This window comes from Netta rufina, assembly GCF_964035555.1.
Source record: "Netta rufina genome assembly, chromosome: 3".
Lineage (NCBI taxonomy): Eukaryota > Metazoa > Chordata > Aves > Anseriformes > Anatidae > Netta > Netta rufina.
In genome coordinates, this window is record NC_140125.1 from 2,543,880 (window position 1) to 2,556,937 (window position 13,058).

Consider the following 13,058-nt stretch of genomic DNA (forward strand, 5'->3'; position numbering starts at 1 on the left):
TATTCCAGAATAGAATAATTTTTTATTTTAAATTAATACTGAGGTGAGGGACTTGCTCTGAAATGACTCCCACTACACCAAAGTAACAATACAAAACTGTGATCTGCTGCAACTATGTTGAGAAATAATTTCTCTGTAGCCTAGCTGAATTCTCTGTTCATAGTGTCCTTCTTAGGATAAGGATCTGTCATTTCTTTGCCCACTTCTGACATTCTGTTCTTCATGTGCACCACTGTTGTTCCTGTTCAAGATATGTTCATTGTGTTTATCTCTGAACATTGCAGTCTCTTTCGTCTCTCCCTGGAGACATCTCTGGAACAGTTTGAATTCCAAGATGGATATCTGTGGAGAAGATAACATTCCTTTCCATAGTGTTCTCCTAAGATTTACACTCATGCAAGGTCCTCTCTTCAGAACTGAGGAGTCTGTAGATCGTGGTGTTTTCAGATATTTTCCGTGTATGCTTCCCTAACTTGCACTAGCTTGATCCACCTGTTTGCAACAGGTACTGACTGTTAGAAAAGCAAATATGTCTGAGAGGATGACATGAAGTAATCCTGGCTGTATCTCAGAATATTGTCCTGAAGGAGTTACTGCTGACCCTGCATGGCATGGATCCCAAAATAGTAGTTTGGTTTTAGTGTAGGTATGATTGAATCTTAGCCCTCAAGGGAAGTTCACTGCTGAGGCATTTGTGTTATCCAGTAAAGTTGCTAAATGTTTCCATCTCCTAGGTGTAGAGCTGTCTTGTGGCTTGCTAGTGCATTGTAAGTAAAATGCAAAGGAACCAAACTGCTAGTATATATCTGCAGATGTTTGATACTTTTTTAAAATCCGCTGAAAAATGTCCTACCTCTGTGCTTGAATTCCTTGCTACCAAGAAGGTACCAGATACCAAAGAATATAAAAATATGTTGCTGCAACATTTATCCTTTCCCTTAGATATTTTCCTAACTAGTCATAATTATGAATTACATGTATATAGGTGAATATATAATACCCTATCAAATATGTATTTTTAGCAATTTTAGTTTTCACATTTTTCACTTAATCACAAATATATTAATTTTAAAATACCTCTGCTTGCATCTAGTAATGTTGTTGGTGAAGAAATTAAAGGGAGCTTAGTTATTTTAATTACAGGTCTAGATGGGGAGAGGTTTTATCAGTATTTTTAGGTAACCTATATCCGTATAGAATATCTTCAGAAGACAAATCTTGTACTTTGGAACAATACTTCATAAAGCTTCATCATAACTCTGTTTGATGGGTTTAGAGCTCTTTGGTATCCTTAAACACAGGAGAAATAGGATTAAATTATTAAATTTCTTACAGCTTTTTAAACTCAGATGTCACCTTTCACTGTCCCTGTTGGACAAAGAGTGTAATTACTCCAAACCAGGAGGTGAGAAGTGGAGAGGTTAAATGGTCAGAAGCGATTTCAAAATATTGGTGTTGCCATTAGTCTGATAAAGTACATTGGATAGGTTTGCCAAATGGATACTGACACAAGCCTTGGAAATACTGTGGTGCATGACAACAACTTTTTGTAATCTCATTTAACGTTTACTATATAATGCTGTTCTCTTAGCCCATGGAAGTCTTCTGGAAAATATTTCTTGAGTCAGTAACATCTAAGTCAATTTTTTCCATTCAGTGAAGAAAGCAATGTTTTGATATTATTTCCGATGTTGAGGCTTGTTCTTGTTAATAGTGATGCTTCAAGCATGCTGACGTGCAGCATATGACATCTACAATTGATTAACATTGAGTTAGCAGGACTGTCCAATTAGCATTATGCATAAATATTCCTTGCATTTATGGAGAAGTAAATATTGAAATGTTTAGGATCTGTTTGTTATGCATTTTATGTAATAATGTTTGCTCTTGGTTGCAGATCACTGGATTTTTTGCATTATGTTTTCAAGCTTTTTCCAGTACGTATACTTTAAAGTTTGTGTATGCTTGGTGTGACAGAAGTGCAGCTGTCAGAATGAGTATTTAGGTCTGATGCCTGAGTAATTCAGTGACTCACAGGAGTACAGCATGGCTAGCTACACTGTGCTGAGTTACCCTGAGTCTGACTTCTGTTTTTGGCTGATTTTGGCCTTTCTGTATTGTCTATATAAGTTCTTTGCTTATGTTCCATGGGGGATTTTTTTTAATACATTTTTTGAGGTGCACATTTAGAGAGCAAATGTTTCAAACTCCTTTAAAATTGTGTATAGATCTATATGGTACCTAAATTAAAAATAATACCAAAGAAAATACATTACAGGAGCCAGAGTTAAATCATAGGAAGCAGCACTATTAAGGGAATCTGTATTACTTGCCTATATCTTAAACCGTGGGTGTTTAGGGCAAATCTAACGTGAGGTAAACTAGGATATGAATATACAGTGCAGTAACTACTTACCAGGTGTAGTAAGAAAAAAATTAATCACACAATGTGCTCAAATTGACTGCAAATACGATGTGCATTTGTATGAATAGGCAACCTGTAGCACATGCACACCAACAATGCCAAATTCAGGACAAGATGAACATCACTGTATGTATATAAACTTATATTCTTCAGGTTTAGTGTGTGTGCAGTGTAAGCTATGGTACTGTGCATGCACACTGACTATTTGTTCTGGATCTTAGGACACCCTGCTCTCCTTGATGGTCTCACTTGGCTGCAAATGTGCAAAAGATCCCCGACAGGCATACATTGTCTTAAAATTCCACTGCAACAGAATTGCAGGGTAGAAAAAAAAAACTCTCAAGGAAAATAAATAAACCCTAAAGGTGTGGGCATAGGCATAATGTTTCCACTGAGGAAGAAAAGAAAAACAGGGAAGGGAAGGACCTTGAGGGAATGCCAGCATTTTAACTAATAAGTCTTTACTACTGAAGCTAAAAGGCCCATTTCTGTAAGCCAAGTTTATGTTGGGCTCATCAGTTCCTTTGTGCTGCCCAGGCATCGAAGTATCTTAAGTAGAACAGCATTTGGAGCATATGGATGTTTTAAGCATATTTTTTAAGTTAATTTATTTTCTTTTTATCCCATCTAGTCAGAAGCTTTTGTGTAAAGCTGACATTGAGATCACTAAGAACCTATATTCTCTGCAAATGTTTTCAGGACAAAGACTTCTGTATCATCCTTGTGCCACATCATGTGCCGGAGTTCTGCTTGATCCGGAGTTTTGTTCGTGTTGTCCCTTACTTTACTACCCAACTTGGCCATGAGCTTTATGTGTTCCACCGTGCAGGATTGCTCAAGTGAGTCATGCACCTCGTGACAACAAATGATGTATTCTGAGTTACTTTTGTGGAATATACTTGCATCATCAAACCTAGCACCAGATGCACATTCCTTCATTATCTCAGAGCAAGCTGATATGTCTGCATGGTACAGCACAACATCTTGCAGAAATGGTAGCTTGAGTTCCAAAACCAGTATAGTTGAATAGCATGGGACTGTGCTTGGAACAATTAGGATCCAGGGCTAAGTAACTTAGTCTTCAGCAGCATTACTGCAACTGTCTCACTTCTTGTAGAGTGAATTCTAAGCCTACTCAGATGCATCTCCACATAGCACTATACTAGATGGTGTAGAAATATCTTATATTTTCAGTAAAATAAATTAATTAGTGACTTGATTTTTAATGAAACAAAAAATAAGGTAATTAAACATGTAAAAGCAAGTGGTCTTCTGACTGCCAGCATTTATATGGTTTCCTGTAAAGTAAAAAGAAAATTGCAATAGAAGGATTCCTTGAAAGTATGAATGTATGGTACTAACTTAATGAAGATGAACATTATTATGGATGAGTAGCTTCTCCAAGCTACTTCATTGTAGAACAAGGCCAACCAAGAAATATGGTGCCATGTTTGACCTTTAGACTTGAGTTGGTTTGAATAGCATTGATATTTGAAAGCCAGGTGTAGATTTAATTCTTGGAAACATGATAAAATTCTCTTGCAAGAGAGAACTGCAGTAATGTATTTCTTGAACATACACAGCAGTAACTTCATTGTTGAGTATCTATTTTACCTAATTGATCTCTTTTTCTTGTGTGTGTCAAATCAGGTATTTCATGTTTTTCAAATTTATGCTACTCTGAACATTTCTGTAGTCTGAAGTATTGGTAAACTGGGATGCAGAAACTCTGTCTTTATAACTTCTGTCACAATCCTTCATTTGTATCACAAGCCTGTGCTGGCCCAAACACCAATCTTAAATTTTTGACACAGTAGGACATTTTCCTTTTGTTTCTTATTAATGTAGCTAAATACTCTGTGATTTCAGAGAAATAATTCTGCTTTAGTTGCATACGTAATCACCACTGATGGTATACAAATAGTCTCTGCAGGAACTGGCCAGCTACTCTTGGACATACGCAGAAGCCTTTTACCATGAGATGAAATTTGGCTTCTGTGTATTGTGTAAGAATCCAGCTGGACAAAGATAAAGCCACTGGAGTAATTCCTGTTAATCTCAGTCACAGCTGTTCAGTAATCCAGCAGTAGGATTGGTAGTCATGAGTCCTTTTGCGATTTTGTTCAAAATTAAACTCGTTATCAAGGTTTTTAAAAGACCTTAACATTCTGATTAAATTGTGCATATTCCAAGTCATACCAGTCTTTCCATGACAACAGAATAGTGTCATTAGTAGCATTTTCCAGCTTTCCTGCAGCTGTGCTGGAAAGGAAAAAATAGACTCTAGGTGAGGTTTAGGATCAGAAGAGGTGTGGAAGAAACCAGGTGAAGCTTTTAGAAAGTTTCTGTGCACAACTTGGTGTACAACAGTAGATACTCCCTTCGGGAAGAGGGAAGAAAAAAAATTATGAAAAAGTAAAAGATCAATATATTATACTTGCACCAAAAGCTTTCAAAAGGCATGTGAGTGAAAAGGACATCACATAAAATGGATTAAAAGGAAAACAGGGGTAAGAAGGTGGGAATGTGAAGACATGAAAGGGCAAAATCAGAAGAGGCACAGGCACAAAATGAGATACTGATTAGCAAAGGTTGTAAGAGGAGTAAGAAAAAGTGTTAAGTACACAAAAAGCAAGAGTGCAGCAAATGGAAGTATAGGTCTACTACTTAACAGTGAAGGAGAAAAAATAACAGATGAGAAGGCATAGGCTGAACTGCTTAATGGGTACTTTCCTTCAATTTTCACTAAAAGGCATAATAATAATAATAGTATACTGGCTTCTGAGCAGTCAAAGGAACTGGGCATCTAAAGTGAGTTAATTCTTTGCTGGAAGAGAAATGAGCCCAAACCTTGGATAGTCCTTTCTGTTCTTTCATATTGATAGTGGATCTGGATGTTTCATTATTTATATATTTATTTTATTTTTAAAACAATTTTCATTTTTTATGTGTTCTATTTTTTCTAATGCTAAAAATGTAGTTCATGATTGGCCCAATTGCTTTCTCTTGGCCATTGGAGGGGGAATAACTCAAACCATGGGCACACTAGAGTGGCAGGGAGATAGAGTGCTCACAGGTTGAAGAGTTAACCAGATTGCTGGTCTTGCTGGCCATTATCCTCATCACTTGTTTCATCTTGCAATTAGCTGTCTGTGGAAATGTGTTAACAAGTGTGGAAACTGACCCAAAGCTCACTTAGAAATTCAGGATTAATTCATAATTTGGATGCCAGCTGCAGGGTTTCTTACAGAATGCAGTAATCAAATGTATTGTATGCTTTTGAGCACTCAAATAATTGAGTTGAAAGTATTCCATGAGATCGAGCTGTGAAATTTGCCATAACATATCATATATTAGGTAGGTATATATTTTTAAAATTACTAGAACTGATATTAGAACCATATTCCACAAAATCAATATTAATGTGACTTAGGATGAAGAATAGCACATACAAGTTTAAATTGAAAACAAGAACTACAGGAATGGAAATTATACTACATGAATTGCAGGCTTTTGTAAACTGTGGGTAAAAGATCTTAATTCTTGGAAATTAAGTTTTAATTGAGTTCCTTGAACAGCACTCCGTAAGTCTTAATTGCATGTGCATCTTGTTTAACCATGAAGTGTTGATGCCTTTAAAAGATAACAATAATTTCTCAACTGCTGTAGATGGTTACTGTGAAGTAAATTTTTTCGTTTTTGTGTGGGAACATGTTTTATAACCAAGTGTGTGAACTAGTTAGGTGCCAGGGTATTCCTGTCTGTAGTTAACATGTTGGTGTTTTTTGCGCAAAAAAACTGTTGGAACATGGTACGTTGCATAAACATTTTTATACCGTGTCACCGTCACGTGATTAGTAATTGGCAATTTTATGTTTAGCAGAGGCATTTTATTTGTGTAAATTTATCCTCACGTGTAACTGTTTGAAGAATTGAGGCCCAACACAAGTGTTAGTCATTTGGTGTTTATTGGAGAAATTCCTGTGTTGTATTGATATTTCTGCCTTTCTTTTGTTCTATATCTGAAGATAACAGTTGGCTCTACTTATTTTTTTTTCTCCCCCCACCCCCTTTTTTTTTGCCCATGCTTGTATATTAATGGATTCTATTTTTATTTTTAAAGATTTCTTACTTCTTGTCTCTGGCTTTTAGTCTCAGGAACACATGATACCTTGTGGTTACAGCTATGGCTAGTCTTTGCTTTGTGCAATTGGGATTTAAGTGTTTAGTATCAATTAAAGCAGCATTCCTGAGTTGTTTTACGCAGATGGTGTGTGATCTTTCCTGTTACTACACAATAAAATTTAATATATGCATTTGGAACAACTGTCATGTTGCAGCCAATTTCGGCTATGAAAAGACATATTTAGTGCTTATAGAAGAAAGACATCTTCACATGTGTGATAACTGTAGCCTTTAACTTGTAACAGAGAAAACTTCTACTTTTTTTCTTTTTTAATAGATCCTTTACTGTAAGAAGAGCAACAACAAATGATATACCTGGTGTCAAAATGCTTATTAAAACCCTTAGCTTGAATGAAAGTATATTGAATGACTTAAAGATATTTACTTCGGCTCGCAGGGAACCAGTGAGTATTTGCTGCAAATGCATTTACAATAGAATGGATAAATAGAGATAAATACATCAAGAATTTATTCTGTTACTCCTAAACAGGTGTACTGTGTCAGTACCAGCAGTTGGTATAGGCTGTATTCAGCCTGACTTGATGATTAATCTGATCTGTGGACTAGATCAACTGCCCCTTTTTCTGGTGATTCTGCAAATGCTGAGACAGAAGCAGGATGGATACTTTGTTGTTGTTGGCCACCCACAGCCTGATTTCCATTGTTGGTTTTCTTGCATGTACATCTGACTGCATGATGAACATGTGTTCATGTAACACGTGTTTTGTGACATGATAGGGGCCTATTTCTCCTTCCCATAACACAACCAGACATATGCTTAGGAAGCAGTAGGGAACATCAGAGTATTTTTGCTTGCTGGAACACACTACATGGACAAAATGTGCCTGTGTTTATGTTGCTGTTGCCTTTCAGGATGGGACCCCTGTACAAGCATTCATAGCAGAAGTTTTGGATCAAATCGTTGGCATTTCAGTCATTAGAGATGAAATGGTAAATTCTATTTATATTTTCCCCATTTGCTATGTTTGTGTTGTATGAAAATAGTAACAGTGAGCCCTCAGCAACAAGGGCTGAGTTCTGTGCTTGTCACTATACATGTACCTAACAGAAAATACATGTGAAAAATAATGCTTCTCTAAGCTTTCTATCTCTTTCCTATGTAAACTGTATTATTTCCCTTCTCATGGACTATGATTGACATGCAGATGAAAAAAATATTATCCCGTTATTTGCAAGAAATTGTTTGATGGGTTCTGAAAGTATGCCTCCTGCATCCTGTTTTGGTTCTTTAGCATAAAGCCATTCTGCCTCCAGGTGTTTGGAATTACTTATTTTGCCCCCAGTATCCAAAGTCAGTGAGCAGTTTTGCTAAGCATACTGCAAAGAGTAGCAGCTGTCCTTCTAGATTTCCTTTCTTAACTTCTTTTCCCAACAGTAGTTTATAAATTGCACTTGACTATAAAACAAATGAGCAAAAAACATATGCTCTAATGGAGTACCAAAAAAAGATAAAGTTGCACATTATTCTTGGAAAGTAAAAAAAAAAAAGTTCTTTAATGCTTAGTTTTATGGACTTCTGCTATTATTGAAAAGGTATAGATCTTTCAACAAGAAAGATCTTTCAACAAGATCTTTCAACAAGAAAGATCTATAATCTATAATAAGATTTTTTGTTTTGTTTTGTTTTTCCCCCATGAATGTCCATTAACCTTTATCAGCAGTTGTTGTGAAGGGGTCAAATATGCATTCCCTGTAAATGAAGGTGGACAAATAGAATAGTAGTTTTTGATACAATTAAAAGATTTCCAATAAAAATGTGTTCAGTCAATGTGCTTTTCAATTGAGAATAATCCTTAAAGGCTCTTAATTTTCACTGGAACAGGCTGTCCAGGGTGGTTGTGGAGTCGTCTTCTCTGGAGATATTCAAGGCCCATCTGGGTGCCTACCTGGGCAACCTGCTCTAGGGAACCTGCTTTGGCAGGGGGGTTGGACCTGATGATCTCTTGAGGTCCCTTCCAAACACTTCAATTCTGTCATTCTGTGATTCATTTTGGTATTCTTATTTAATTCCTTAATTGATAAAAAGCAACTCATTGGCTCTTGCTAAAATACTGTGGATGTAGCTGTTTCATCACTGCTGATTTCCAGTTTCTTACTTTCCAGGATATTGAGTATATTCGATCACATTACAATATTGAAGACTTTATTCATTTTAACCACCACGAGCAAGAGGAACATGGACATCTTAACCACTTTGCCTTAAATCCAATATTTCATCACTATACCAAACACTTTTTAAAGGAGATTCTTCGCTTAGCCCACAAATCTTCTCTTTACTACCCTATTTATCCACAGTATACAGAGGCCAAGGTAATAAGGAAGTTGTTTGCATTTTACATATGAAAAATTGTCACCTTTGCTCACTTTGTTCTTTTTGCTTCTATGACTGACTTTGAACAGGAATTGTCTTAGCAACCTGGAGCAAATTGTACTTTGTTTTCTTGTGCTACATAACCTGCATTCACGGACAAATCTGTTGCATAGCAGGCCTAGTCTGTAGTGCTGTTAGCAGTGCACGCAAGTCATGACTTCCTCAGTATCTTCAGGAAGTACGTGGAGGACCACAAGTTTGGTGTGTACTTGTCCATGGCTCTTTACCTAGGCTGTTAAGAGAGAGGAGCTCTTCTTAGGGGGTGGCTTCTTCTGAGATGAGTGAGTCTTTGTGAGTGTCTGTTTTTCTATCAAATTTAGAGGATCCTAGGGCAACTGTCCTCTAAATGTGGTTAGATGCCTAAAGTTACACACGTTAGTATGTTGCCCTGGGTGCAGCACAGTAGAAGAATAATTTGTTTGCTACCTCCTCATTGTTTCTGAGTGATGTACATCCTGCTTCTTACCCACATAGGTCCTCGTATTTGTTGTATGAGCCCCTTCCATTAAATATACTGTAGTACTTATGGTCAAGTTTCTGCCCTTTATTGTCCTTTCCCATTAGATCTGTTACAGGATGAGGTAGCAAGCATTCAGTATTCCCAGTCCTGCCTAAGTAGGACTCTTCGAGTTAAAAGCTGTAGTTTGAGTTCATTTCTTGCCCCTAGGTTGGATGTGTAGTTTCAACTTTGTACAAACAAAGAACTGTCGCAACTCATCAAGTGAGTTTTCTGTTTAATTGCTTTCAATAAGCAAATACATCTGACATATCTTTGTCATTTGCATATCAGTTACCAAGCAAATATTAAATGACAAGGTATAGTGCACATATATCACCTTTATATTTAACAATTTATATTTCTTGTCATAGTTTATTACTAGAACCAAATTGAGTTGTGCTGTCTCACATACAGCTACTCAGCTACACAATGAGTTTTGAGAAGTACTCCTATTTGTTAAGATTCAGAATGAATTGGGGGGCAGGGAAGAAAAAAGGAATTATGTCACTGAGCATTGTACAACATGAGCATGTGCAAGGGAAAAGTATCAAAACAACATCCAAGTGGTTTATAAGAACACTTCGAAAGTGATTTAGATACTTCAGACTTTCATCAAAACTCAGGAGGATCTAGGCACCTCATTGTTACTGAAAACAAACGTGTTTCTGCAAGCGCTACAGAAGAAAAATAAGAACCTAATCATGGATGAGAAGATTAATTTCCAAGAACATAATTTGTGGAAGCAGAAGAAAAGATTCTTCTAAAAATACCCACGTCTGTCTTGTTATCAGTCTCATGTCAGGCAAGAAAAAGGGAGCACAAAGTAAACTTTACAATCATGTCAATGCATTTGTGTGCAGCCATCTACGGCTAGTATCTGGTCCAGCCAAGTCACGTAGGCTCCTTGCAGAATTAATTGAGAAAACACAGTATGTGCAGAGGGCAGTTCATCTATCGATCATAGCTACCAATCTTAGGACAGTAAGAATTGCCCTCTGGAGATGCTCACCTCTTTCTTCAGCTCTGAGGGGTGTCTGCGTGGCTAGCTGGACTAAGCTCCAAGCTTTTAGATGGCGACTGAGATGAATTCAGTCCTCTGACTTATGTGGTTTTGGAATTGTCACCTTTTTTAACATAGGAATTTTTACGAGTTGGACGGGGCCATTTTCAGAAGGGTGTATTTTTCTGCTTCTCCAATGTGCACTTTTGTGGAGTTCTATGAAGAACTATTGGTTTCTCTCTTGAGAAACCAATATCCTTGTATAACATTAGGTTCTCAAGTTCTTCAGAGGCACTTACAAAAATGCAGTTTAATGGCAGTGGATAGAAGGAGACGTTAATCATACTAATAATTCCAGTTTGGTCTATTTCCAGGTTAGAGTTTCTTTAAGTTACTTTAGCTCATCATTGCTTTCTAATAATCAGTAGAAGTGGTATTTTACTCAGTTCTCAGTGTAGTAACATTTTTTTCGATCTTTGTGGATGGAATGGTACTTCAGTGTAATTTAGTTTGAATTAATGGTCGTTCTCTATTTCCTGTAATTCTTTTCTTTTTTTCCTTTTCATGTCATAAGTTATGATGGAGCTAGTCATACCATAATAGATGGAATAAAGCTACATCTAATGATCCATGCTAGTCACATTAACATTAGGGTTTTCATTCACTTCAAGTTTATGCCAGTTTATTAACATTTATCACTTGTATGAAATTGACATTTTAGTTGGTATAGAATTTTTGTATAAATTCATAACCGTTCTCTGCCAAACAAGCAAAGGTTAACAGTAAGTAGATAACATAGCTTAATGAGGTCAAATCAAGCTGATTCATGATCACTATAGAGAAAAATATCCTCCTGGGGAAAATACTTGTGCTGAATAATCCCATAAACCAAACCACTTGTTTATCTGTCATTCCCACAGAGATAGTAATGTAATTACTCTCATAATTATCTTCATTAGTGTCAGGAATTATCTGCAATTCATTCCTCTGCTCTGAGTATGTTTGTTTATTTACTGATTTTTCTCTCAGATTTAGCCAACAGACCTAAGAATTTTGTATTTGCAAAGCCATACAAGAGACATCTGTGATGCACTGATCTGACATTCTCTCTACTGAAATATAGATCTCTGTCTTTCAGTTTCAGAATCCCCATGCCCATTCCCTGACATCTGCCCTTCATTACATGGTTCCCGTGCGACCAAGACGACAGATTGTCTATCCTCTGGAAGAGCTTGGCATAAACGCTCCATCAGAGCAGGTCTCCAAGGATCAGGTGGGTAACAGAAGCAGTAGCAGACAAGAGGCGTAGTGCCAGCTAATGCAGGGTTTGGCAGATGGGATGGCATTACCAACTTCATGTTGATAGGTTGCTTCTTAATTACATTGAACATGGTGTCCGTACCTTTACAATCTCAGCTCTGCTTCTGCACTACCATCACTTCTTCTAAGCTTGAATTTAAAACATATTGCAACCAGCAATCACTGAACTATTACATTTACCTACTAATGCATGCTTATGTTTTACCAATATTTTTCCACGATGGTACTTTCAGACTCATAACACATTTTAAATGTTCTGACTTACTATTTATTCCCGCTTCGTGGTAAGTTTATTTATGTATTATGCTCTCCAAGTGCAAAAATAGTTTTATGCTTCTGACAATTTCTGTAGAAATTTCTTATATCTTTTTTTTTTTTTATCAATCCCAAAGTCAGTTTTCTTCAATGCATAGGGTACCTTCAAAAATGCTTCAAAATACCAGGAATAATTTAACAGCAAATAAAAAGTTTCTTTTCACTACCAAACAGTTTTTACTTATGTAGGACTCATACAGTCCTTACAGAGGGTCCCTACAGAGTTTCTGAAATTCAAGTCTCTTAAAATGTCATTGGTTAAATAACTTACACTTCATGCTATCTTATAGTTTTAAATAACTAAAATATGATGTGAAGAGGCTCCTCACAAGAATAACTAGTAAAGCTGAAATACTGTGGAAAAAAACAATTAGTGATAGATACTCTCAGTAGGTGGCTGTAATTTACTAAAGAAATATAATTAGAGAGCTTTATGTCTGTCTACTACCTTCCAGTTGGCTGAGATGGATTCCCATATAATATTTTTAGTGCTGTCCTTTTCGCAGTTAGTCAGTAATTTTTGGCATTCAAAACTCTTAATTAGGCAGCAATTGGCAAGGCAAAATCCAGAGCATGGCTGAGCCCATTGAATTGAGATTGGGTTTGTTGAACAAAGTCTTTCCCTCAGCATGTACATCCTTACCTTCCTCTTCTATACAGAATAAACTATCTAACCCTTCTTTTTTAAACTCCTTCCTATTTTATCTTTAAAGTGTGCTGTTACTCCTACTAGAAGAGCTCATCTTAGTGTTTTTATTTGAGATAGAAAATTACAGACCTCCAATTTCTAAGAGATTTGCAAACTGGTGTCTGTTCCATTCCTGGGTTCTTTCTGAGCATTTCTGAGAGTTGCAGATAGTGAGATAATTGTTTAAAATCTCCAATGTTTAATAAATTTATGTCGAGTAAAACACACAAGGAT

General features: G+C 36.5%; 1 protein-coding gene across 1 annotated transcript in view; it reads left to right on the top strand.

Moving 5' to 3' along the window:
* The window catches only part of CFAP61 (cilia and flagella associated protein 61), a gene marked incomplete at both ends in the record, with an annotated part of 104,487 nt that overhangs the window by 22,236 nt on the left and 69,193 nt on the right, over positions 1-13,058 (top strand). Inside the window, 6 exon segments of the mRNA XM_084283381.1 lie at positions 1,898-1,937; positions 3,125-3,264; positions 6,888-7,014; positions 7,484-7,561; positions 8,735-8,941; positions 11,640-11,774. Of these exon segments, the coding sequence (XP_084139507.1) occupies positions 1,898-1,937; positions 3,125-3,264; positions 6,888-7,014; positions 7,484-7,561; positions 8,735-8,941; positions 11,640-11,774 (727 nt within the window).